This window comes from Pholis gunnellus (assembly GCF_910591455.1).
Source record: "Pholis gunnellus genome assembly, chromosome: 21".
Lineage (NCBI taxonomy): Eukaryota > Metazoa > Chordata > Actinopteri > Perciformes > Pholidae > Pholis > Pholis gunnellus.
Genome location: NC_136548.1, coordinates 19,229,901 through 19,255,117, shown reverse-complemented (window position 1 = coordinate 19,255,117; position 25,217 = coordinate 19,229,901). Strand labels below are relative to the sequence as shown.

Here is a 25,217-nt window from a genome sequence, read left to right as displayed (position 1 = left end):
TCAGAGGTTATTGAACAAGCCGTCTTCCAGTGCTTCACTCACACTGGGAGGGGGTATCGGTTACACATACAGTAAATACGTAGACACATATGTGTACGGCAGTGGCGGGCCATGCATTTTATACCTGGGCCTTCAATGCTGAAATACCACCTTATAACCACATGATGGCGCCACAGCTCCGGTTATTATTCGTTTCTTGGGCTGTAACTATATAACGTTACGTATTTGTATTAAACCGTTTGGTACGAGGCTTACAAACTGAACAATACGTTTGAATAATACTAGTGCATTTGGAAAATACAGAAGCTTAAATTGTAGGAAATATAATGTTTCCTGCGCTCACTAGGAGACAGCGGTCTGTGTGACCTCTGAACCGGAACAAAAAGAACCACAACAAAAAACAGCTGTGCCCCGCAAGTGTTCCGGGAGGCTAGGCTAACTAGCTTAACGGGAAAACAACAGCAGCAACACGCATTCTGCTACACACTCAAGGGCCATTTAGATATTAGATGTAAAAAAACGAACCAGTTGACTTACCAAATGCTGATCACATCCTCTTTTCTTTGTTGACAAAGAGTTTAATCCCACAGTTAAATCCCAACTCACAAATCCGTTTCTCCTCCTTCAGCCATTGAGTGTTAAAAAACAAAGCTAGGTAAAAAAAAAATTAAAAATCTACACCAAGCAAAATGCAAAAAATATCATAATTTCATTCATATCTTTCAATATGTCGTACAGAGACCGGATCGCCCGTTGTAACGGGTCCGGCACTCCATTCTCCCGCAGCACCCCCGACAAGAACCCCGGAGGGACCCGGTCGAAAGCCTTCTCCAAGTCCACAAAACACATGTAGACTGGTTGGGCAAACTCCCAGAACCCCTCCAGTAGTCTTGCGAGTATGAACTCTTTACTACTCCAACTAAGCCTCTGCTGTAAGTTTCGTTTCACGACAGTCACGTGCTCGCCCACTGACCAATCACAGCACAGAATCTCACTGCAGCGCTGCTGCTAATGCTGACGTAGCTGTAGGCCTGCAGGCCGCTCTGGCACGTCTAAGAATCTCAAACTAAAGATCTGATTGGTTGAAGACTATGCCAATCAACAATAGGGGGGGACGCACTTCAACAATGCTGTAGTGAAGAAGATAAGTCAGTCATTGAGGGTCCAGCAAAGGTTAGGGTGTGTATCATCCCCAATCACAAGGGTTGGTGGAACGAGCTAATGGTACACTCAGAACTAGACTAATTCAGATCTGTAGGGAAACTAAGATGGACTGGTTGACTGCGCCACTCGCACTAATGTGCATGAGAATGCAAACTAACAGGGCCTGCATCACAACAGAAACAAAGAAAAGTGAAATATGTGCAACTCCAGGTCAGCATGACACTTTGTCATCTTGTTCTCATGGCTGAAGTTAATGAAACATGTGGACTCTGTCCGTTTATAGTTGTGATTGTTAGTAATGTCAGTCCATTCTGTGCATCCACATGTTCTTCAGTCCCTGTTGATCTAAACATACAAACTCAATCCTCCATTCTTAACTGTTACCAACACTAAGAGCTTCCTTTATACACGTCACCATCGGCATTAAAATATTGCTCAAACTATAGCGGTGTACAATGTACTGTATGTATTGCAATTCATTTAAATGTACTATTATTATTACTAAATCAAGAGTGTTCACTACTTATGACCTTAAGATGCAGTTGCTACTTTTTCAATAGAACAGAAGAAGTTTTCCCACAGAAGTCAAGACACACCTCAATGAATAGAAAGATCTGATCATGACTGGGATTGATAATTTTCCATTATGTAATAGTTCCTGTTTGGTGAGGTGTGTGTCTTTATGGGTGTGTTAAAGTCAGTGTGTCTATTTGTGTGTGTGTGTGTGTGCGTGTGTGTGTATAGTCTGTTATAACATGTGAATCAAGTATTTGTTCCACAGAAACGCCCTGGTTATAATAAGATCTTTGTGTTCATGGAGGTGTTTCTTCACTACGCCCGTCATCTTGCTACCGCTCTCTCTGCTTTGGAAACAATGGCCTACTCGAGGCAGGAGTGTTAGAACGGACTATAAGCCTGTGTATCACTCCCCTTTACCCTCTGCAAAAACAGAACTCGGCCAAGTGGTGCATGGTACACGACTTGAGAGCAGTAAATGACGTGGTGGTAGCTGAAATTCCTCAAGTACCTGACCCTTCAACTCTACTGTCAGGGATTCCACCAGACGCAAAGTATTACGCCGTCATTGACTTGTGTTCTGCATTTCTTAGTGTGCCACTTCATCTAGACTCACAGCACCTGTTCACGTTTACTTTTGACTGAGTGCAGTATCAGTATATGCGCCTTCCACGGGGGTATTGAGAATCTATATCATTCTAACCACCTGCTGGCCTCTGATCTTCCATCAACTATTATCCAAACCTTGATGATATACTCATTTGCTCATCACAGGAGCAGTATGAAGCAGACACTATGGCAGTCCTAGAGCATCTGGCAAAAGGAGGTCTTAAGCTGAGTTGGGATAAGGTCCAATTTTGCCAACCAAGAGTCAAATACCTTGGACCCCTCGAGGCACTCGAAGCACTGCAGCCCACCACAATCAGACACATGTTGCCATTCTTGGGAATGGCAGGTTACAGCCGTCTGACTATGCACTCAAGTCTCAACCACTCCGAGATTAAACCGCGGTTCAGAACAAAACCGTCCCCGGGCCCAAAACAGATGATCACTTTGTTCTGTAAAGAACAGAGAAATAATGAGACAGGAAACAGGTAGAGAGCTTCAGCCAGACTTTATTATACACGTTTGTGTGTTTTAACTGTACTTTGACTACATTCGTTATGCACACATTTCTCTTTATGAACCCAGGTGTCTCACAACAACACAACATTCAACCGGCCACATTGTTCTGCATCACAACAGAAACAGAGAAAAGTTAAATATGTGCAACTCCAGGTCAGCATGACACTTTGTCATCTTGTTCTCATGGCTGAAATGAAATGAAACATGTGGACTCAAACTACAGCGGTGTACAATGTACTGTATTTATTGCAATTTATTTAAATGTACTATTATTATTACTAAATCCAGTGTGTTCACTACTTATGACCTGAAGATGCAATTCTTACTTTTTCAATAGAACAGAAGAAGTTTTCCCACAGAAGTGAAGACACACCTCCATGAAAATAAAGATCTTATTATGAACAGTGGATACAAATACTTGATAATTTTCCAGTATGTAATAGTTCCTGCTTGGCGAGGTGTGTCATGATCAGATCTTTCTATTCATTGAGGTGTGTCTTCACTTCTGTGGGAAAACTTCTTCTATTCTATTGAAAAAGTAACAACTGCATCTTCAGGTCATAAGTAGTGAACACACTGGATTTAGTAATAATAATAGTACATTTAAATAAATTACAATAAATACAGTACATTGTACACCGCTGTAGTTTGAGTCCACATGTTTCATTTAACTTCAGCCATGAGAACAAGATGACAAAGTGTCATGCTGACCTGGAGTTGCACATATTTAACTTTTCTTTGTTTCTGTTGCCTGTCTCATTATTTCTCTGTTCTCTACAGAACAAAGTGTTAATCTGTCAGTCTGTCTTTACTTTAAAGAGGTCCTGTCAAAGAGCAGGTTTCAAAATGCTGCAGTGGGTGGAGCCAGGCTCAGACCTGGTGGTGGTCATGTCTGGAGGCGTGTCATGGGAGGAGTCAGCAGCAGAGACTGACAGGATAAAAGTAATCTGACAACATCAAAGATCATCACACTGAAGCTCCAGCTGGATGTCAAGAAGACTCTCACACAACTGAGCTGATCTACACAACTTCACCAGGTGAGGACAGACTGGGTGCACAGAGACAGAAACAGATGTACATTTAGAGTTCAACTGAACTCCAGTCTGTGTCAAACTATCAGTCTTTTTTAGTCTTTTTGTTGAGTGAAGGAGTAGAGTTTACTCCCAGTGTTGAACTCTCAACACTCAATATACTTAACAGTGTAAATGAAGTACTGAAAGCTGTGTGCTCACTTTTATCATCAGGTTGGAGAAATGGCCGCAGATCTCAACAACGTTGCTGCCCTGGGTCGACCTTTCACCCTAGGAACGCTCTATGATGCTCGGAAAGATATACTGATCCAAGGTAAGTCTGAGATTACATTATTGTTAAAATATTTCTCTACATATCTGCCTTTCACAGCTTTGCTTAAAGCAGGGGTGTCAAACTCAAGACCCGCCACGTCATTTTATGTGGCCCGCGAATCCGCCAGCAAAAGAAATGATGAAAAGTTAGACTTGATAATAAAAATATCCCCGTGGCACTTTTGTTGCATCCATCTGTTTCCAGTTGCTGTTCAGAAAACACTGTGACTTAGTCGAAATTATGAGATAGAAAGTCAAAGTTATGACATTTAATATCATAATTTTATGGGTCCCATGCTCGAGCATGACAAAATTGCTCGCTAGCGCCCCCTAGAAGTTGGAAAGGCAAGCCCCGACATCCCGTATGTCCAAATTACTTAAGATTTTACAGACATGAGCAACTGAATGAGTTCTATAAAAAATCCTCTCGGGACCCTAAGCTCCGCCTACCAAAACTTTCCGCTATTTTGAATTTTGTAAAAAAAACAAAAAAATCACTTCTCCTAGACCCTGGGTCTGATTGGTACCAAATTTGCTGTGAATCATTATTGGATATATATCATCAAAAGTCATGAAAAGTTTGTTGATATCTTATTGCATTAAGAATATATGGACCAATGAATTTCATGAGGAATTGGCCTTCTACAGCAATATATATATAACTTCAAAACCATGTGGCTTATCATCACGAAATCTGTAGCATATGTTCACATTGTGTCCTGTAATATACCCTCAAATTTTTATTCCATACAACCACTAGGGGGCGTTGCAGTAATACTCCCATTTCTTTGCATTTTTAGGCATTTTTCATCGTTTTCAGGCATTGTACTTTAACGAACTCCTCCCACAGAATTCATACAATCAACTTCAAATTTGGTCAAGATGATCTAAAGACATTAATGATTAAAAGTTACTAAAATGGCGTACTGACATTGAACGACCTTCGTTTTATGTGGCGCCCATGTCAGGCACATTTCGTGCCATTCGCCATGAAAGAGGAAGTTGTTGTAACTACAAGGTACTTTATTGAATCTTCCCCAAACTTGTTTTGCATGATGCTGGTCCAGGCCTAAACACATCTCCATGCCAACATTTTCACAAAGTCATAGCGCCATCTACTGGCACAAGGAAATGACAAGTTTTATACTTTGATGTATTCCGACTAGGAAGTTTCCCAGATCACTCTCAAATTTGGTAAGGTAAGCCGCAAGACATGATGATGCTTCATCATGAATATTGTGAGTTGTCGTTAAACACTGTTGCTGTGGCAACGCATCACTCGCCATGAAAAATGAAGCTTATTTTTCTGTGACTTAGGATGCTCAACAAGCCTTGGAACTTTGCACAGGTGTCATAGGTGATGGAAATAAATATTTGATATGGCTTTTTGGCTTGACCCTCTCAAATTGCCTCGATAGCGCCCCCTACAAATATTCAAAAACCCAGCCCCAGCACTACGTTTGACCTACATGTATGAAATTTTGTCGGCACGTGTATCACATGAAGACTTAAAAAAAAGTGGCTTGGGACCATGCTCTAAATTTAATGGGAAGTCGGCCGTTTAGATTTTTGTGTGAATTTCCCCATGATTTTGAGTCGCTATACTTTAACGAACTCCTCCTAGGGACTTTGTCAGATCCACTTCAAATTTGGTCAGTACAATCTAAAGACCTTTGCAATTACAAGTTACTCAAAGCTTTACGTTTGATGGAATGGCGAAGCCGTGGCATGGCGGCCATTTTAAGTGATTCTCCATTAAACAACAAGCTGATGTAACTCCACTGGACTTGCTCAAATCTGTCCCAAACTTGCCATACTTGATAATAGTCATGGCCTGAGGATGTCTATGAGCCAATTTCCACTTAAAGTCATAGTGCCACTTACTGGCAACAGGAAGACAGCGTTATGTGACACACTGAATTGGATTTACACGATGTGGTCTATACTTGATATAGAGCAACATAATGCATGTTTGCGCGTGTTCTCTAGCGCCACATAGTGGATACAGGTACTGGTGAAATATTTGCACAACATCATTTCCAGTGTCACACAGTCCAATCATTAAAAATACGTCTAACTTGTGGGCTCGCTGTATGATGGTCGCAGATATTTATGGCCGCTTCTGCCGGCATCCCGCCAGTACCCCCGACGTGCGGGAGGATGCGAGGGCCCGTACATCGCTGCTTGCAGCTTTAATTGTCTTTGTGATTTTCTTTAAAAGTTTGATCTTTGATAGAGTAATGTGGGTTTCTTAACCCTAAATTAAAAGGATTTATGCTATAATAATGTGCTTGAATATATTTTACATTTATATAACTGCATGTACAATATTTTTACACTTCAATAAACAATAATCAAATGCAGAGACAGTTATTTAACAATATGTTAGGGAGTAGTTCCATTTTTACAGTCTTACAGTTACAACCGGCCCTTTGAGGGCGACCGTGATGCTGCTGTGGCCCAGAGTGAAGATGAGTTTGACCCCCTGACTTAAAGAGACTTTGAAATCATTTCACTATTCAGTCTTCACCTTTTTAACATCCATACACACCATTAAAATAATAAGCAAATGCTTTTTAATTCCATAACGTAGTTGTGAACATTCATCAGTTATCAATTTTAGGGAAGCATGTTGTATTAGTAGCTGATACTTTATCCTGTGATAAATAAGACAATTGAATTGTCGTTATTCTTGTAAAAATTGTTTCTTACTTGCTCTTTTGGAATTAATACTAGTAAACCCAATCACAATTACAACTTACTTGGTTTTGAGTAGTCGCTTCTTCTTCTTTCTGTTTTTGAAATTGATTAAATGAATTCAATGTCACGAAATGATCCTCCTGCTTTATGTTTTCCAATTTCTAAAGGTTTGACATTGTGGGATGATAAAACTCTACAAGAGAAGATAACTGAAAGTGTTCAATCCAGCAGTCATTTTGAAATTACTGCATCTGACACCATTGAATCCAAGGCCTCTCTGCTGGATGTTCACGCTTCTCTGAAGGCCAGTTTCCTCTGTGGACTGATCGAAGTTGAAGGATCTGCCAAGTATCTGAATGATCAGAAGAAATTCCAGAATCAGAGCAGAGTGACGTGTCAGTACAAATCTACCACCCACTACAAACAGTTGTCAATGACTGACCTTGAAACCTTAGACGCCCACCAAATGGAAGTTATTAAGAAGAGCTCGGCAACACATGTAGTCACGGGCATCGTTTATGGGGCAAACTCTTTCTTTGTGTTTGACAGTGAGAAGTTAGACGCCAGCAGCGTTCAAAGCATCCAGGGCAGCATGAGAGCTGTGATAAACAAGATCCCCACATTTAGTGTTGGGGAGCATGCTGGCATCAAGCTGACTGATGCAGAAAAAGACCTGACTGATAGATGCTCCTGCAAATTCTTCGGAGACTTTCTCCTTAAGAGCATCCCTGTAACATTTGAAGAGGCAGTGAAGATCTGTCGACAACTTCCACAGCTACTGGGAGAAAAAGGAGAGAATGCTGTCCCAATGAAGGTCTGGCTGATGCCACTGAAATATTTCTTTCCTGAAGCTGCTGAGCTGAAGAGTGAGATCAGCGTTGGACTGGTCGGGAAGATGCAGGATGCTCTTGAAGATTTGAGGGAAATACGAATGAGATGCAACGATTCTCTGGAAGACGGAGTGGTAGACAATTTTCCATGTATTCATGAAGAGTTAAAATCTTTCCAAAAATTGTGTGACCGCTATGCATCTGACCTCCAGCAGACCATGGCGAAGAAACTCCCCTCCATCCGTGAAGGTAAAGAAGATGAGAGCTCATTGGAAGAATTCTTTGACAACAGAGACAAGTCACCATTCACTCGAGAGAAACTAAGCAAGTGGCTGGATGACAAAGAGAGAGAAATCAACGTCATCAGATCCTGTGTAGATACCATGAAGGGAGCAAAGATCGTCCGAAATCAGTCCGAGCTGGACAGAGAGGTTCTTGCTGGAGATGTAGATCATGCTCTGTGCTTTGTTTTCACCTCCATAAAGAGAGGTGATACCGACCTTGATGAGATGGCCACCTACTTGGACTCCACTAAAATAAGGAGTACTAATGAAGACCAGTGGTTCTCCTCAGATGATGTTTTTACCACAATGAGAGAAAAAGCCAAAGCTTTCCATGACCTTGCCAGAACACAGAAGAACAACAAGCGGTTCAGGTTCCTAATCACAGACACTCCAAATGAGAAGCACAAAGGAGCAACCATCTACCATTACAAGAAGGGCATTCTGGTCAATGAAGACTTTTCAAAACCTGACCTCTGTCCTCCTGCACAAATCACAGACAAAAGAGATCTGACCTGGTGTAAGTTTATTCATGCTTTTGATTCAAAAATACGCTGTACTAACCAATGTCCTCCAGAAACCTGTTTGACCTTCAGAATTAATGAGTTTGTGTTGGTCTCTCCATCAGATGCCTGTGATCTCAGCCTGGACCCAAACACTGTAAATCATCACATCATTCTGTCTGCTGGAAACAAGAAAGCAACAAGTACATCAACATGGCAGAGTTATCCTGATCACCCAGAGAGGTTTGATGAACATCCTCAGGTGATGTGCACAGAGGAGTTATCTGGGCGCCATTACTGGGAGGTAAACTGGGATCAAGAGTCAACTAATGACAAACATGTTTATGCAGCTGTTGCATACAAGATAATTGACAGAAAGGGAGATGGTTCAGAGAGTTCTCTTTTAAATAGTACCATATCGTGGGCTTTTGGCCAATATTCAGAAGATGAAAAACACACACTGAAGGCCTATCATAAAGATCAGGTGATGGAAACTGGTTTCCCCTCTGATGGCTGCCAAACACTTGGGGTGTATCTGGACTGGCCTGCTGGCACTCTGTCCTTCTACAAAGTCTCCTCTGACACACTGAGCCACCTCCACACCTTTCACACCACATTCAATGAGCCTGTGTACGCTGGCTTCTGGGTTCATGATAAAAACAACTATTTCTACCTGCGTCCAGTTCAATAGGAGCAATGACAATGACTTGTTAGATCCTTGGTCTGTTCATAGAGAGACGGGTTTACAAGTAAAGGTTAAACAGTAAAGTAACATCCCATGTTAACTTGAACATATTTCACAAATTCCAAAAATGTATCCAAACCCAGAGAGAGCAGGAAAACACATGATCTTATAAAGTTACAACATGTGTAATGTTCTGTTCATCATTTCTTGTTGATTGGATGCACAGACTCAAACTGGTTTCTGCTTCACAGCTTCACAATCAGTTTCAACTTTCTTTTTAAATCACGTTTGAATCATTTTATTTCTATTCGTATTTCTGATCATTATTGCTTTGTCAAAACAAATGTGTTGACATATACTTTCAGAGCTCATGTCAAAACGTGCATAACTTGTTTTAATGAATGTATTAAGTTGATTATGTTGGGACATAAGGGTTAGGCTTACACAATGGAAGCTTCTGGGCGTGTTGTGGTTTTCACACCTAACTGGCATAAATGAACCATGACACCTGTGACCTACAGCCAAACAGGAAGTCCTATCTTAAGGTGTTATTTACCTTTGTATGCATATGGTTTATCCTCTTTAACTTTCCATTGTCTATGATGAGTTACGATCTATTTTTATTATCGAGGTAACGGTGTTTTATGTTCAGATATCAATATACTCGTTACATGTAATCCCATATTGTTTAGGGACAGTTCAATGATGATGAGCTTTAATGTGTGTTTTTCTATCATTCATCAAAATGTAATCATATGTGTTTATAATGTTGACTAAATGTTAAAGCTAAAGAAATAAGTGAACTTTGAGTTAAACTCACTCTGACCTGATGATTGACAGTCAGCAGAGGAGAAAGGTTGTAAACTCAGAAAATAACTATTGTGATTGTTAGAGAGACGTCCTGTTCAATGAGGGGGGGGGGGGGGGGGGGGGGGTTAACCTAAAGAATAAGTCTGTCAGAAACAATAAGACAATGAAAACTGTTTTGTCCAATGGTTTAAGAATGATCTGTTGTCTACCTTATATGGACCCGGAGGTTGCAGAAGCACCAAGGAGAAGTGTGTCTATAGGAGGAGACAACAAAGGATGGAGGCTTCTGGGGGTTCTTGCTCTTTGAGAGACTTGGTTCTTTGTGAGCTTGGTACATCTGACACTTTGTATTATCTTTTACTTATTTTGTATTATTCATCTTTTGTAATCTTTTACCTTACTCTCTGTAAAAACCAAATAAAACTGGTTTGTATTTTGTACATTCCAACCAAAGTCCAGTGTTGCTCATCTCTGGTGGGGCCTTCATAGTCTCCTAAAGGTGAGAGAGCTCTTCTCCTGGGAGAGGCTGACAGTAGTGAATAAACTAGACATGACATTTGAATGACATTCCTGCTACAAGCTAACGTTAAGATGGTGTTGTTCAGTATTGTTGTGATTTACTAACTTGGTTGGCTCAGATTGTTTTTGATGCTCTGCTTATGTATCATATATGATGTTGCATCATGTGATTATAAGGTTTAGACATCAGCTGTTGTGTATTAGGAAGCAATGGGGTCAGATTGTCATCTAAATCAGGAGTGTTAGGATCAGGGTCCTGAAGCTGCCCTTGATAACCGAGCGAGGTTCCCAACCACACGGGTTCCTCCTCCAGCGGTGGCCCTTTAGAGCTTCACTCACATTGGGAGGGGGTTACGCAGCTAGGCTGCACACCTTTTCAATATATACGTATACATGTATACACATATGTATACCAGTGGCGGGCCGTGCATTTTATACCTGGGCCTTCAGTGCTGTCCTACTACAGTTGAACAACCTCCTAATAACCTCATTATGACGCCACAGCTACGGTTATTATTTGTTTCTAGGGGTGTAACAATACACGTATTTGTATTAAACCGTTCGGTACGAGGCTTACGAACCAAACAATACGTTACAATAATACTAGTGCATTTGGAAAATGCAGAAGCTTAAATTGTGGTCGCAAATGAAACGCATTCTTAGCCATAAAATCTTTTTCCTGGCTGGGTCAGGACTGCTAGCTGTGGGGTTGGCCGACCCTTTGATACGATGTCCAGTTTTTCTGGAAATGTCCTTCTTGAGTAAGGCTTTGCCAGTAACTCCCAAATCAGTTTCTCCTCCTCCTTCAGCCATTGAGTGTTACAAAAATAAATCTACACCAAGCAAAATGCAAAAAATGTCATGTCAATGTCATAACTTCTTACATATCTTTCAACTTGAACTCTTATACTAAGTTCTGCTAGCTGCTTCAGCGTCACAACAGTCACGCTAGCCCACTGACCAATCACGGTACACGTTATTGTTAAGCCAGCCGCACGTTAACGCTGTGTACTTGTAGACTACCTCGGTAGCTCTGGCACGTCAAAGAATACGCCCAACATGTCAAACTAAAGATCTGATTGATTGAAAACTGACAATCAACAATATCGTCCCCATTCACTTAACCTGCAAAGTCTACCTAGAGGGCCTCGGGCCTCTCTTCTACCTAGAGACACAGAGGTGAAATCTGATTGGATAAAAGCTCTACTTAAAACAAGCTGCACTGGAAGCACAGCAACTGAGGAAGACAGTAGCTGTGCAATGAGAAAATAAGCTAATAGGAAAAAAATGTGAATACATGTACAGCTATAACTTTGTGATTCTGTTTAGGCCAGCAGAGAAGGCTTTGCTGGCCCTGACGGCCCGCCACTGACAGAAACCCACTCACTGTTTTGACCACACCCTCGACCTGGTTCTGGCTTATGGCATTAAAATAGAAGATTTAATAGTCTTTCCACAGAACCCTCTTTTATCGGACCGCTATCTAATAACTTTTGAATTTCTACTACCAAAGTGTACGCCATTCGGCAAACGTTTCTACACTAGATGTCTATCTGGTGCTGTAGCTCAATTTAAAGAAGTGATTCCATCTGTATTTAACTCAATACCATGCCTCAATATAACAGAGGACTCCTGTGATAACTTTAGTCCGACCCAGATTGATCATCTTGTCAATAGTGCTTCAGGCTCACTGAGAATGACACTAGACTCTATTCCTCCCCTAAAAAAGAAGATAGTAAAACAAAGGAGGTTCACTCCATGGTATAACCCTCAAACCCGCAAATTAAATCAAACATTGCAAAAACTTGAAAGAACATGGTGTTCCACCAATTTGGAAGAATCCCGCTATGTCTGGCGAGACAGTCTTAAGACATAGAAGAAGGCCCTCCATAATGCCAGAGCAGCCTATTACTCATAAGATAAGATAAAAGAGACTTTATTGTCCCGAAGGAAATTTGTCTTGGAAACAGTATCAGTGTGCCTCGTTGTGCCCCTTCTATTTTTATTCATTATCCTTTTTTATTAGCTACATGACATTTTAAAACGGGATAATTACCCGTCATTATTCCCACATAATGTGACAATTAATCTAACTGATATCGATGCTTGAGATATCTGAAACCACCCAGACTGAGGGTTGATTTACGCCTGAACAGAACTAGTTTCTTTGAGACATGTTGTCCGCCCACGTCAGAAATCAGAAGCGTTCATAGGCCGTCTTTATTATTCATAATGCTCAGTTACACACTGGCCAATCACGGAGGAAAAGTCGGGGTTGGTGATTTTTTTGGTTATGAAAAATGACTGAGAAAAGGTTTGACACAGGTCCCCCAGTCCATTGTTAGGAAGGTGTGGGGGGTTTCAGAAGCTGTTAAACTGAAACAAAAACAATCCCAGATGAGTCACTGAAGACAGTTTTTTGAAAGTCTTCCAAACATATCTGCTGATTCATTTTAAACTAAGTATCTTTGGACTGAGTGAAGTTCTCCTCTGCAGCCTCACCGTCGTCCTTCGGTCATAAAGGATTCAGATCCTGGCCAGCAGCTACAAATGCACTTATCTGAGAGGCTAAATGCCTGCATCTGTCTATATCCTTATATTGTAATTGCCACCATCCTGTATCGATTACGCTCAAAAATCCATCGAGCTTCATGTGATTTCATTAAGATACAGTCCAAGTGAGCTATTCCAAACAAATACAGAAGACAGGGGAGTCTGACATGTTGCTGGAAAATCCTTTCCAAGGCCAGAAGTCATTGGAAATCATTTAGGGCAGCCTGCAGCTGTTCTCAATGCGTTTTCAATTATTTGTCTACATGTATTCCAAGTGAAAATAAATGAATAAATAAAACTCCCCAACATATTAACAAATATGTAAAATGATTAGTGTTGAAGGAACAATGCACTGTTTCAGCTTTAAGTCCACGGTGGAGTTTTCTGCAGACGGGGACGATAAAATAAAACTGAAAAGTTTCTTCTTTTTGTTTTGGACAAGTCAAGTCCATTTTATTCATGCAGCCGATAATCACTAATCAATTAGTTGACTAAAAGTGCTTTAAAATCTGTATAAAGTACAACACCCTCTATCTTAGACCCTTAAATAGACCCCCATACCCTTCGAGCAGCATTTATATTTAAAGATCATCCCAACAGCAGGGAACATGAAAACAAATCAAAAATCATGTCACAAAGAGTTAGGAAAAGGACTTCCAAAGTATTCCAGACTATAATCCAAAGTGCTTGGGAAGAACATATTTTTCAAAAACATAAACTTATCTCTCTCAACAGAGGTATGAATCATCGAGTATTTCATAAAAGCCATATTAAGTGTAAATTACGAAGTGAAATAAATACAAATTATAACATAGAGTCTTTAAAACAAGACAAAGTTCAGTAAAACAGCTGTTTGGCATCCACCATGCAGAGCACAGAACTATCCACTGAGTGATGTTAAACATTCAGCAGGAAACTCATGAAGAACTCTGTAAACCATCAATCAGCTGCTCAATCCATCGATCTTCATCTTCACTCATCACAAACATGTGGACCACATGAGAGGAAGTGGAGAAGTTTCTCACTTTTCTTAAACAACAAGCGACACCACAGCACAGTGGCTCAACACCAACACATGTGTTCTCAAAAGCAAAAGTAAAACTAAAAAAAAAGTTTTAAAGTCCAAAAACTTCTCACTCCCAACTCATCAAAACACGCTTGGTCAGCGGCCATATTGCTTCAAATAACGTACAGTTTCCACTTGTTATATTCATACAATCGGTTTTCAAAATAAAGGTAGGTTTACTCAGTGAGAATTAAAATCAAGATTAAGTTCCACAACAAAAGACCAACTTCCAACAGCAGACCGTCCCATCAGCTTCTCCAAGATCTGTCTCCTCGATCCAGCACGGCGACCGGTCGGTCACTTACCGTACTCGATGTCGTAGAACACGATGAACTTCTGCCAGCGCAGCTCCTCCACCAGCGTCAGCATGACGTCGTTGAGGCGGACGGGCGGCCGGGCGGACAAAGTGTAGCGCTGCCCGCCGGGGCTGGGGTTGAAGTGGCAGGCGGTCCGCGGCGACCCCTCGCTGTTCCTCTGGATGTACAGGTGGGGGATGTGCATGGCGTCCGTCAGGGACTGCAGGGCGCTGGCCGACTCGCAGCCCGTCGAGGTGACCAGCGCCAGTATGCCCTGGTTCATCAGCTCGCAGGCTAGAGAGGAGACAGAGGGATGACGAGAGGAGTTATTTCATTTATACGGTACAATTAAGCGGAATAAATGCAAACAAAAATAATCTTTTCAGAGACAACTGAAGCTGAACTAGGGTTTGTAGATTTGGAACAAACCCGTTAGCTGCACAGCTTCATGAAACACATAGTGCAGCAGAGAGAAGAGCCAGAGGAAGAGTCACAGTGAAGCCCAGTACTAATGCTAAATGATGTCTTGACCTCACATTACGGATATTAGTCTGCATTATCATAAATCTACTCCGCAGTCTGACAGGTAACACCAGGTTTTTTTTTTTATATCTCTGACCTACTCGTGAACCTCCAAACCTGCACTTAAAAAGAGCAGAACCTCGGATGATTTAACAGGCCGCGTGTCCAGTCTGCTGAGGCTAAGCTAACGGTTAAGATTCAGCCGGCAGGCAGATTCCTCTGAATGCGGCGGCGGACTCGGCTGTCATACCTGTTTGTGTAGAAAAACAACGGCTCATAGAAAGCCTCAAAGGTTCCCACACAGTCAGCAGAAGCATGTCTCTTTCAAGAGGAAACCATTCTGTTCAACAGTCATATGTTGAGTCGGACATGAAGGATCCACAGAGACCTTCAGGGTCCCACAAGAGAGTGACTTCTAAGTTAAATGTTAAATAAGTAACATTGGGACCTTGACGGCCAACCAAAGGAGACGTAATGAGCAGAATCAAGTGTCCGTTCCCAAGAAGCAGCGCAACAATTAGCATGCTAATCAACATCCATCTTTTAGAGAATGATACTCGTGTCCTATCAAGGCCGAGGAAAAGTAGTTGAGAAAAGACATAGGATGTCATTTATTTTTTACTATTTGACTGCAGCTCTACTGCGGGTTGCAACACCCATACACACCCATAGTACCAGACTATTCAGGATGCCAGATGATGAGCCAATACACAGTATGGCAGTAACACCGGCATCACAGCATCACAGACTGTTAATAAGATGTGGACATAGTCATTGTTAAGTCACTTAATGGTTCGTGGGCTGATGTTTTGAAGTCTCGAGTTCAGAAAATAAATGCAATGGTGTGTATTCATGTGAACACGTTGCTATGTCTTTATTTACAGCGTTTTAAACCTCAGCAGAATGAGAAGACACGACGGAACATTGTGCTGCTCACTCGTGCACCATGAAGAGAAATTGCAGGTTGCACCATGAATGTAATCCCGCCGGCCTCCGAGCCCCACACTTCACTCCAGGTATGTTTCTTCTTGTGTACACTTACTCACTTCCACTGCACATCGAGCTGTTTCTTCTTCGTTCTGAATCTCCTCAACAACCATTTCTTTCCCCTTCTCCCCCCATTGACATTGACGTGTCCCATGAAAGCCGCCCTCTGCCCGGTCCAACCTCCAAACACCCATGTAGCTCCCAAGCCCTCCTCCGTCCTGCTGAGACAGTTACACTCTGTACTTCAGTCACAGTATCATCACCTTTGCACAGTTAAACTCCTCTCTTAAAGCACACACGGAGCTCCAGAAACCACTTTTTTTCCTGTTCACACACTGCTGAGGCAGCGACAGGCTGCCAGCTAATCGTTCTCTCTGGGCTCGCTCCCTTTGAAGCCGCGACATCAAACCCTGTTAGGAGCCACAACAGTCAGAGCAAGAGGCCAAACTGCAGACGCCACAGTTTAAGTTCCCCTGGAAACCCAGACTTCTCTGTACTTCTAACACACACATGTTAACGCTGCAGGATGGCTCCCGAATCACCTCGTCTTCAGAAGACTTTTGGCAACATACGACTCTTTGGTTGTGTGTTCAAACACTGAAATTAACTTTCAGTATGTTTTCCTGACAAGAGACCTTTTCTTGTCCTCTGTTACTAATATTGTCCTCTGGAATCTACGTGTATCTACTGCATTTAGATGGACATGTGTGGATTTTCTTCACTAGAGGCATTTTTCAATGGACTAATCTTTTCCAAAGATGTTGCAAAGTTGCCTGATTCTGGTGCTTTCCTACTAATGTCCAGTGACCATGGGCCTGGGAAAGACCCTGCTGTATTAAGACAAGAACACTGCTAGGTTTAGGAAACGATAGTGGCTTGGGGTAAATAAAACTACAGAAGTGACGATATTTAAGTACGTAGGTTACGCAACAAAGAAGTCAACATTGACTTCTGGTTTCATACAGGACACGAACAACAATTTCCTGGGTGAAAGTCTGGTGTTTTTTAATCCAGGCGGTAACCTCCGGTTCTTTAAAATGAAGCCAAAGCTTCACGTGTTAAAGCTGCATTCTCTCTAATGTCCACCAGAGGGCGACTCCTCTGGTTGTATAGAAGTCTATGAGAAAATGACTCAACAGACGTTATCGCTCTTCATACTATGTCACCTGTTCTGGATTACATATAATTTAAGTGGGTTATATACATATAATATACATATATATATATATATATATACATATATATATATATATGTATATCAACAGCCTGCTTGTTGTTGTCTCTAATCCTGGTTCAACCAAATGAACACACAGGTCCATAATCAGCTGCAGTTATTTTAAACGTTGAAAGCTTCCCTTCATCCTCGTGTCCTCTTCCTAACATTTTCAAAGCCACATGGAGCTCGTCTCCCCTGCGTTCTCGCCTGACAGGCAGACAGCCACAGTTTAAGCCTTTTAGCAAACCTTTTCATCTCCGGTTAGAGCCCGGCTTCCTCTGCAGGAGAAGATGTGTCCAGACTTTAAGGTCAGGAGATGCTCCAAAGGGCAGCAGGCGTGTTATGACTGAGCTCCCAGCAGAGGGAATATATATATGTGTATATATATATATATATATAAAAACAGGTTTATGCAGAGGCAGATGAGCATGAAGCATAGCCAGGTAGTCTTCCAGGGAAAAAGAGAACAGCTGGCTGGTCGCGAGAACCCTGCAGCTTAATGTTTGATGAGTCAAACTTGGCTGAACTCGGGCTGAATCTCTCCGAGCTGAGAACAAACGGAGGACAGAGCCGAGCAGGAGGCCGTCAGCGCTCAGACGCTCATCTTCACTCGGGGAACGGCGTTCTGTTTGGAAGTCGTGCTTCGTCAGCATCCCGGCAGTTTACGGGAAGTGATGACGGGGCGATTATTCCACCAACAAAATTAAAATTGTCTTAAAGATAATGAGACGAATGTGGCCTCTGTGGAAGTGGAGGCTAATGAACTTGCACTGAAGCATTTAGAGAGCAATCTGGTATTAAATTAGTAGATGTTGTTTTTTTTTTGTTGTTGCTAAAAGACCACCAGATTAGATTGGAATCTGACTCATCAGGTCAATTTAATAAAAATAAATCACTGCGTCACTGCTGATCCTCGCAGGATGGAGGTCAGGATGGGGATTCAGCAGCTGCAGGAGCCGATAAATGAGCCTAAAGGATGCTGCTACTCCAGCAGCAAGACGGTGATCGTTTCATCCTTTCTGTGGAGACTTTCATTTGTTGGCCATCTGGCTCTTTAGCTGCTAAATGTGCCACTTTGGTAAGTTTCTCTGGTTTTTGCTGCCTGTTTGATGAACATCTCTGGAAACGAGGCTGACGAGAGCCAAGTTGCAGACCAGAAAACCAAAACAAAGGTCTGAAAGAGAGTAGAAACACCCAGTGAAGTCTGACACAGACTCAAGACGGAATAGACAACATTTCATGGATGGAAGCCGAGGCAACTGCATGCTTTGTACACACATCAGTGAGGATGATGTCATTACTTAAGGCCACTCACTAAAGTTTACGCAATGCAACATCGATGCCCTGCAACAAAGAACTGCTCGGCTCACTCGGCTCTCTCTAACCGACCCGACACGGCAGAAGATCTCTGCTTCTCGGTATTCATACTCGGTGTAAATGTTTTGCAATATGAAAAATGACGACATTAGTCAGCTTTTCAAAGACATTTCTAGAGACAATTTCAAGGGAATATGTGTGAAACCCCTCAAAATGTTCCCGTTGGGGCTATCAGAGGGTCTCAAGGGTCAATCAAGGAGTGTCGGACCCCTCTAGACCCTCTGTTGTTTGCAAACTGGTCTTCAATAGAATATATTATTTGTAGAGCGATGGTGAACCCTTTGACATTGGACATCAGGACGGGGGTCAATAGGATTTTATTGACACTCTTATCGATACTCTGATTGGTTCTTTTTGATTATTTTGTGAGAAAAAAAGACATTTCATTCAGAAAAGAATCCACAGTTCTTCATTATTCTTGTAAGCAAACAAATAGTCTTTCTTGAGCAGCAACACGCTCTAAAATCTTTAAACTACTTCCTCAGTTCAACAATGATCTCAGTGATTATTTCATTGATGATTCCATTCTTGTGATCAAACTCCGTCTGACATCACTAATGTATGACATCACTACCGTATGACATCACTACCGTTACCTGACAGCTGCGCAACAAACAGATGTTCTGTTCTGTGTGTTGGTCACATGCTGTGATGGACTTACTTGTGAGGGTTTTATTGTGTTTGAGACGACCAGAGTTCTCTCTGATCATGATGCGAGTCTCATGCTGTACTGAGCCGGAGACAAAGACACAGAGACAAAGAGACAAAGAGACAAAGAGACAGAGAGAGGATGTTTGAGACGAGGACGTCTCGGTCCACAAGAAAGTACCGATAGCAGAACCAGTAACTCCAGACCGCATCAATACTAAGAGGTTTTACTCGTTTAGAACCGGGTTTCGGGGGCATCCCTACTCGGATGTCCTCATATGACCTTCTGTCACCATAAAGAAAAAGTGATTAGTGTTTAGCATTAAGGATGATAATATTCTCCCAGCATGCCTCCTCAATAACGCTGTAAACCTCTGAGTCTGCTCCTCAATTAAAACAAAAATCCATAAGCGGTCACATGTCTTGTGTTGATGTCTCTCCACATGACAGGAACAATCCCATGTTTAATGAGCCTCGGAGCATCAGAGACTGATACTCTCAGCCGGTCCGGCGCTGAAATCACCGAGGACCAATTAGCATAATATAGTCTAGAATGGGACTAATAGGTTTGGAGGCTTCTGAAACACAACGCCGGTAGCTGTTGGAATAACTCACTCAGCAGCCGGCTGAAATGATTTTGGGGGTTTGCAACGTGACTCACTCTCGCTCTATGAGTCCACAGTGAGTCACGGTTTCATCTGTGCTAAATGAAGCCTGCGCAATATTTAGCCGGAGCGACTCCCCGTGCATCCTAATGACACTCACAGAGTGACTCCTACCAGACGGCGGGAGACAAAAACCATTAGAGGCGGAACTAGACAAAGATCTCCCTCCCTCTGCCTCTCTCCTTATTAGTGTCATCTGCATTCAATATCTCACCTCCAAATTAGCTCCTGGAAACAAACATCTTATCCTTGAGCAAGGGGGTTATGGATTTAGACAAAAAAAAAAAATGCTCTGCACATTATCAAGGCCTCTCAGGCGATGCAGCAGTGGCGGGGCGTAATTTGGATGCAGGGACATGATGTCTAAATACCACATTCATGGAACACTCTGTCAGTACTTGGGAGAATGATTTTGTCGAGGAGGTAAACATCTTTACAGCTGCAATGCCATTTCTCAGAGTAAACAGATGGTTTTCATAAATGAGAGGCAAATATGTGCCTGCGTGCAGTGAAAGAGGCGGTTATGCAAACCTGGCATGTAATGCATTATCAAGTCGAAAAGAGTATTAGCATAAAAAACAGCACATGAGAACTGGTGGAATTATGGAGAAGAGCTGCAGTTTCTGGTGATCCTGTTAGACGTCTTTGATGCATCACATCCAAGTAGGGAATCGATTTCTAGAATAAAACACACAACCTCATGATTGTGTGTTTTGGGAGGCATTACTAAGGAATGAATAAAACATGGGGATTATGAACTGCAAAGTATGTGTGCAAAATGTATGTAAAAAAAGAAAACCACGCTGCATCTTTTTATAATCATTCAATTAATCAGTCAATCAATTGATGTATTTATAAATTCACCTTTCAACGTAACTAATGATTGACAGGATGAAAAAGGAGAGAAAATGAAGAAACTAGTGCTCACCAAATTCAGTTAAGAAAAAATAAATACATAAAATATAACACTGAATATATTGGTCATGGTAAAAGAGTAAAAAAGGAAATTAGAGAAAAAAATCAAATAAGAAATCAAATAATATTTAGTATAAATACTAAAGCCATAGCATAAAATCACATAAGACACCGAATAAAATCAGTTATAATAATATGCAATGATAATAATACCCATAAAATGATAAAACACTCTATAAAAGCCAGACGGAACAGTTTGAGCTCCTCTCAGCTCCTCTGGAAAGCTGTTAATGGCTTAAAGCAGCGTCACTGGATGTTTTTGTTCTGCTTTGTGGAGCAGCTATAGCTCCTCTTCACTTGATGCATTCGGGGTGAAACCCAACACAAACATGTAGAAACCTCCGTGATAAAAGGCATTTTATTCATCCAGCCATCTATCTGAGGGCAGGTTTCCTGCGGTGAGGCAGTCTGAGCACCAACGAGCAGGACTAAACATCCACCCATCTACCCATTACCACGGTGAGGAGCAGACACGTAGGAAGGTAACCAGCCTGCAGTAAAGTCCATGTTCTGGGATCTGGGATTGACTGACCACAGGTTGCACTCAAAGACACTGATACCAGCCCAAAAAGCAATCTCTTGGTTTCGTGTACAGGGACACAAATTGTCTGTTCTTTCTGTGTCGCTCAGGAATGAAAATAATGCCAATGGAAAGTCGACAAGGTCTTATTCGTGGTGGACACACACATTAAATGCACCAATCTGACTAAGTAACAGTGAGAGCAAATTATGTACTTTATAATATCCAAAAATACAATTAATGGTGGTCTGGCCTCAACCTAACTAAGTCGTTTAGTTGTCTCAACCTAACTAAGTCGTTTAGTTGTCTCAACCTAACTAAGTAGTTTAGTTGTCTCAACCTAACTAAGTAGTTTAGTTGTCTCAACCTAACTAAGTAGTTTAGTTGTCTAAACCTAACTAAGTAGTTTAGTTGTCTCAACCTAACTAAGTAGTTTAGTTGTCTAAACCTATTTGTTTTTCCTGTGAAGACGAAAGTTTATTTTGAAAAGACTGTTCATGTAATAAGCAGAAACTGACACGTGTTGCTGGACTTTAGTAGTAACTTTTTTGTGGACCGTTTTTTGTGGACCACATTCAACACACTTTCATACTCACACACAAACACTTAAAACTAAACATCTGAACCATATTCAAACCTTAACCTCTTGTGTTAATACCTGTATATGTCATTACACCTTTATCCGTGGAATTTATCACCTCATCATCATCCTTTCCTGGACTCGTCCCTCTTGATGGGCAGAACACTTTACTTGTGGATAATACTAACTATCTAAAGATCAACTTAAACTCTCTTTAAGCTAAATCAACATTATATTTCACACACCATCGGCTGCATTATCCTGTTTCCCTTGGCTGGTAAAACACATACTGGGAAAATAGATTTAGCCAACAAGTGCATTGAAAAATGAATTTTTACTGCTGTTAATATTAGTTTTTGCATATTGTTTGCATCTGCTGTGCTTTATCTTTTGATTGATCAACATAAACCCTAATTTCCATGACTATATTGTGGATTAATACTGTAATGAAAAGAACTGGTGCGTCTGTAGATGTGAGGGATTTAAAGATAGACAGCAGAGGAGGGCAAAGAGTGAATGAGAAACAGAGGATCCCCTCTCCGTCTTCCTGCTTTGTCTCGTGCCAGTGATCTGCTCAATCCGTCCTCGTCTAGTAGCACTAATCCTTTTGTTTTGTTGTGCCAGTCTGGCTATCTGTTTCCACCGCCTATCGATTAGCTGTGCCTCCGTGCCCGCCGCGCAACACATGAATGAATCTCATTTCCCTTCTCATTGTGTTGCAGTAACTTAAAAAAACAACAATCCAGCCGTCGTCTTAATTCATGGAGCCAGGAGGCGTGAAAACAGGTTGGAGGTGAGATTAAAAACAGCATGTGGATGTTCAGGATGAACGGATTATCTGATACGAGAGTACGCTGTTTAAGAAACCACCATCATTTTAAACACGTGGATTCAGTTACTGAAGCTCGGAACGACTTTATGTTAAAAACAACAGTTAGGTTGAGACAACAAAACTACTTAGTTAGGTTTAGACAACAAAACTACTTAGTTAGGTTTAGACAACAAAACTACTTAGTTAGGTTGAGACAACTACACTACTTAGGTTTAGACAACAAAACCACGTAGTTAGGTTTAGACAACAAAACTACTTAATTAGGTTGAGACAACTAAACTACTTAGGTTTAGACAACAAAACCACGTAGTTAGGTTTAGACAACAAAACTACTACTATCCATGTTGTCTTCACTGTGTGTTCTGAATTAGTTTTTAAACCTTTTATGGATTATATCTGTTTGATTTTAGTTTTTTCTTCTGTATTCATTCTCTTTTGTTACTAAATTTGAGTTTGATCTTCCAAAAGTGTGTGTGCAGCTGCTGACTCAAATGTTACCCAACATTATTATAAATAACTTAACATTAAAACACAAAAACAAAATAATTAACCTTTTATGATGATTACATATTTGTCATTTGGCCTAATATGTATCAATACATAGTTTTGAACATCGTTCTTTGATTATAGAATGAGATATGTGTATAATTTGTGTTGTATTGAAAGATGTGTCTTTACCATCTCCTTCCTAACACACACACACACACACACACACACACACACACACACACACACACACACACACACACACAAACACACCCCTCCCTCTGGCTCTCTTCGCCCTCAGAGCTCGTTTTTCACCTCGGGCCGACGGGGGCTTAAATTCTCTCATGCTTAATTAAACCATCTATCTCCACGGATCTGTAGCCCCATTACCCCCCCCCCCCCCCCCCCCCCCCCCTCCACACACACACACACACACACACACTGTTCTCAGGGCGGAGCTGCTGCTCAGCAATGTCTCCATTAATAAGGGGATGAAATGAATGAACTGTAAGGCTAATAATGGTGCAGACCCAGACTTATTATGGTCCACAATCCCCAGGCTTCAGCCTCCAAACAACGAAAGCCCTGTGGACACCTGAAGAACGTGTGTGTGTGTTTGAAAAACACAAAGAAATTAAAACAGACCATAAAGCAGGGGATGCTTTAGGGGCGGGGCTACACAGTGATTGACAGGTCTCTACCAGAGACCTATACGGCGTCTCTACAAACCAGTGTTTTTATATATTTGTGTGTGTCAGTAATAGAAATAAGCCAACAGCTTTTAAAGGAAGAGCAGAGCAGAATTCCAGAGCTCCATCTCGGCCAATTTGCGCCCCCTCGACAGGTAAAACAACCTGATCTCACACCACCGCCTCCTGCAGCTGAAGCTCTGCTCTCTATTCATTCATTATACCCCCCCCCCCCCCCGTGCAGGGCTCTGAATGACCAGCTCACATCTGCCAGCATCTTTATCAACACGTTTAAGCCACTTCCTTATGTAATGATTTAGAAAACAAATTACTAAAACAGTTCATCGGTGAAGTGAAGTGCGTTAAAGCCTGAAATCTGTCTGAAGCTTCAGTGGCGCCGGGTGTTAGCGCTCCAGCTAACATCTCGTAGCGTGTCCGGAGCCTTAAGCCTCGTGAAGCGCACAGAGATCTCCATAAACAACATAAATGAGACAGGAGCTTCAGAGATCCAGAGGCAGCGGTTTAATTAGATGCAAGTTGATAAAACAAGAGAAAACTGCAGGTTTTTCACTGTAATATTACTTTGTTGGAGGTGTAACAGCAGACCAGAGCGGACGGCAAACTGCTGAGCTCGGACTTCTCCGTGAGCATGATTAGACAAATCTTTTGGACGGGTTGTGTTCTACTTATGAATACATTCAGGACTGTGCTCCTTCTCTCTCCCTGTGTCCATGTTAATATTGTGTTTGGTGCACATGAACCTGATCTCATGGGAAGGGCTGTAAATAAAATATAAAATACAACATTTTAAGAGCATTTCAGTTGTTTTGTTGTTACCGTGAAACGACTACAGTTAAGTTTAAGCAACGGAACTAATTAGTTAGTTTTAGAAAAAAGCATCACGGTTGAGCTTAAAGTCAGTGGGTCTGTAACAACGTTACATAAGAACTTCAACATTTTTTGTTTGTTTGTTTGACTTTTTATACTACGCCACTTACTTCGATGCTCATATATTTATACTTATATGTTCATTTAGCAGTCAGTGCAGACTACATGCTGTAAAATGAACCCGCAGGAAGCAGCAATAGCGTTTTTATTTAACCATAAATGACTTAAAATTGTTGTGATTTACGTGTCTTTTGGAGAAACCGGCCGGTACAACAATTCATCTTCTGGCTGAAATAGTCCGGGGTCGTCTGAACACTTTGGTTTTATTCCAGATCAAACAAACAGGACACAAGGTGTTAATTAGAGGTGCTGGTTGGCTGATGGAGCCAAACTACCGTTTCCACTCGCTGAGCGTGAGGCTGCGCTCATCCTGACGTATTA

At 41.6% G+C, this 25,217-nt stretch overlaps 2 protein-coding genes across 2 annotated transcripts in view; one reads left to right on the top strand and one right to left on the bottom strand.

The window, feature by feature from the left end:
- Window positions 1-25,217, bottom strand: part of LOC306713306 (glutamate receptor ionotropic, delta-1-like) — a gene marked incomplete at both ends in the record, with an annotated part of 302,522 nt that overhangs the window by 94,562 nt on the left and 182,743 nt on the right. The window contains 1 exon segment of the mRNA XM_079182959.1: window positions 14,401-14,685. Coding sequence (XP_079039085.1) covers window positions 14,401-14,685 — 285 coding nt within the window.
- Window positions 3,778-10,063, top strand: LOC306712992 (stonustoxin subunit beta-like). The gene is made up of 4 exons (XM_079182494.1): window positions 3,778-3,842; window positions 4,050-4,149; window positions 7,016-8,479; window positions 8,588-10,063. Exons 2-4 carry the CDS (start codon window positions 4,059-4,061, stop codon window positions 9,151-9,153), a joined length of 2,121 nt encoding a protein of 706 aa, XP_079038620.1. The 5' UTR covers window positions 3,778-3,842; window positions 4,050-4,058; the 3' UTR covers window positions 9,154-10,063.

What these genes read in the sequence shown, in the direction of transcription:
- LOC306712992 (XM_079182494.1), top strand. Translation starts at nt 4,059, where the DNA reads ATGGCCGCAGATCTCAACAACGTTGCTGCCCTGGGTCGACCTTTCACC. An exon ending in GAAAGATATACTGATCCAAG is followed by an intron (nt 4,150 to 7,015) that starts GTAAGTCTGAGA and finishes CAATTTCTAAAG; the next exon opens with GTTTGACATTGTGGGATGAT. An exon ending in CAAAAGAGATCTGACCTGGT is followed by an intron (nt 8,480 to 8,587) that starts GTAAGTTTATTC and finishes TCTCTCCATCAG; the next exon opens with ATGCCTGTGATCTCAGCCTG.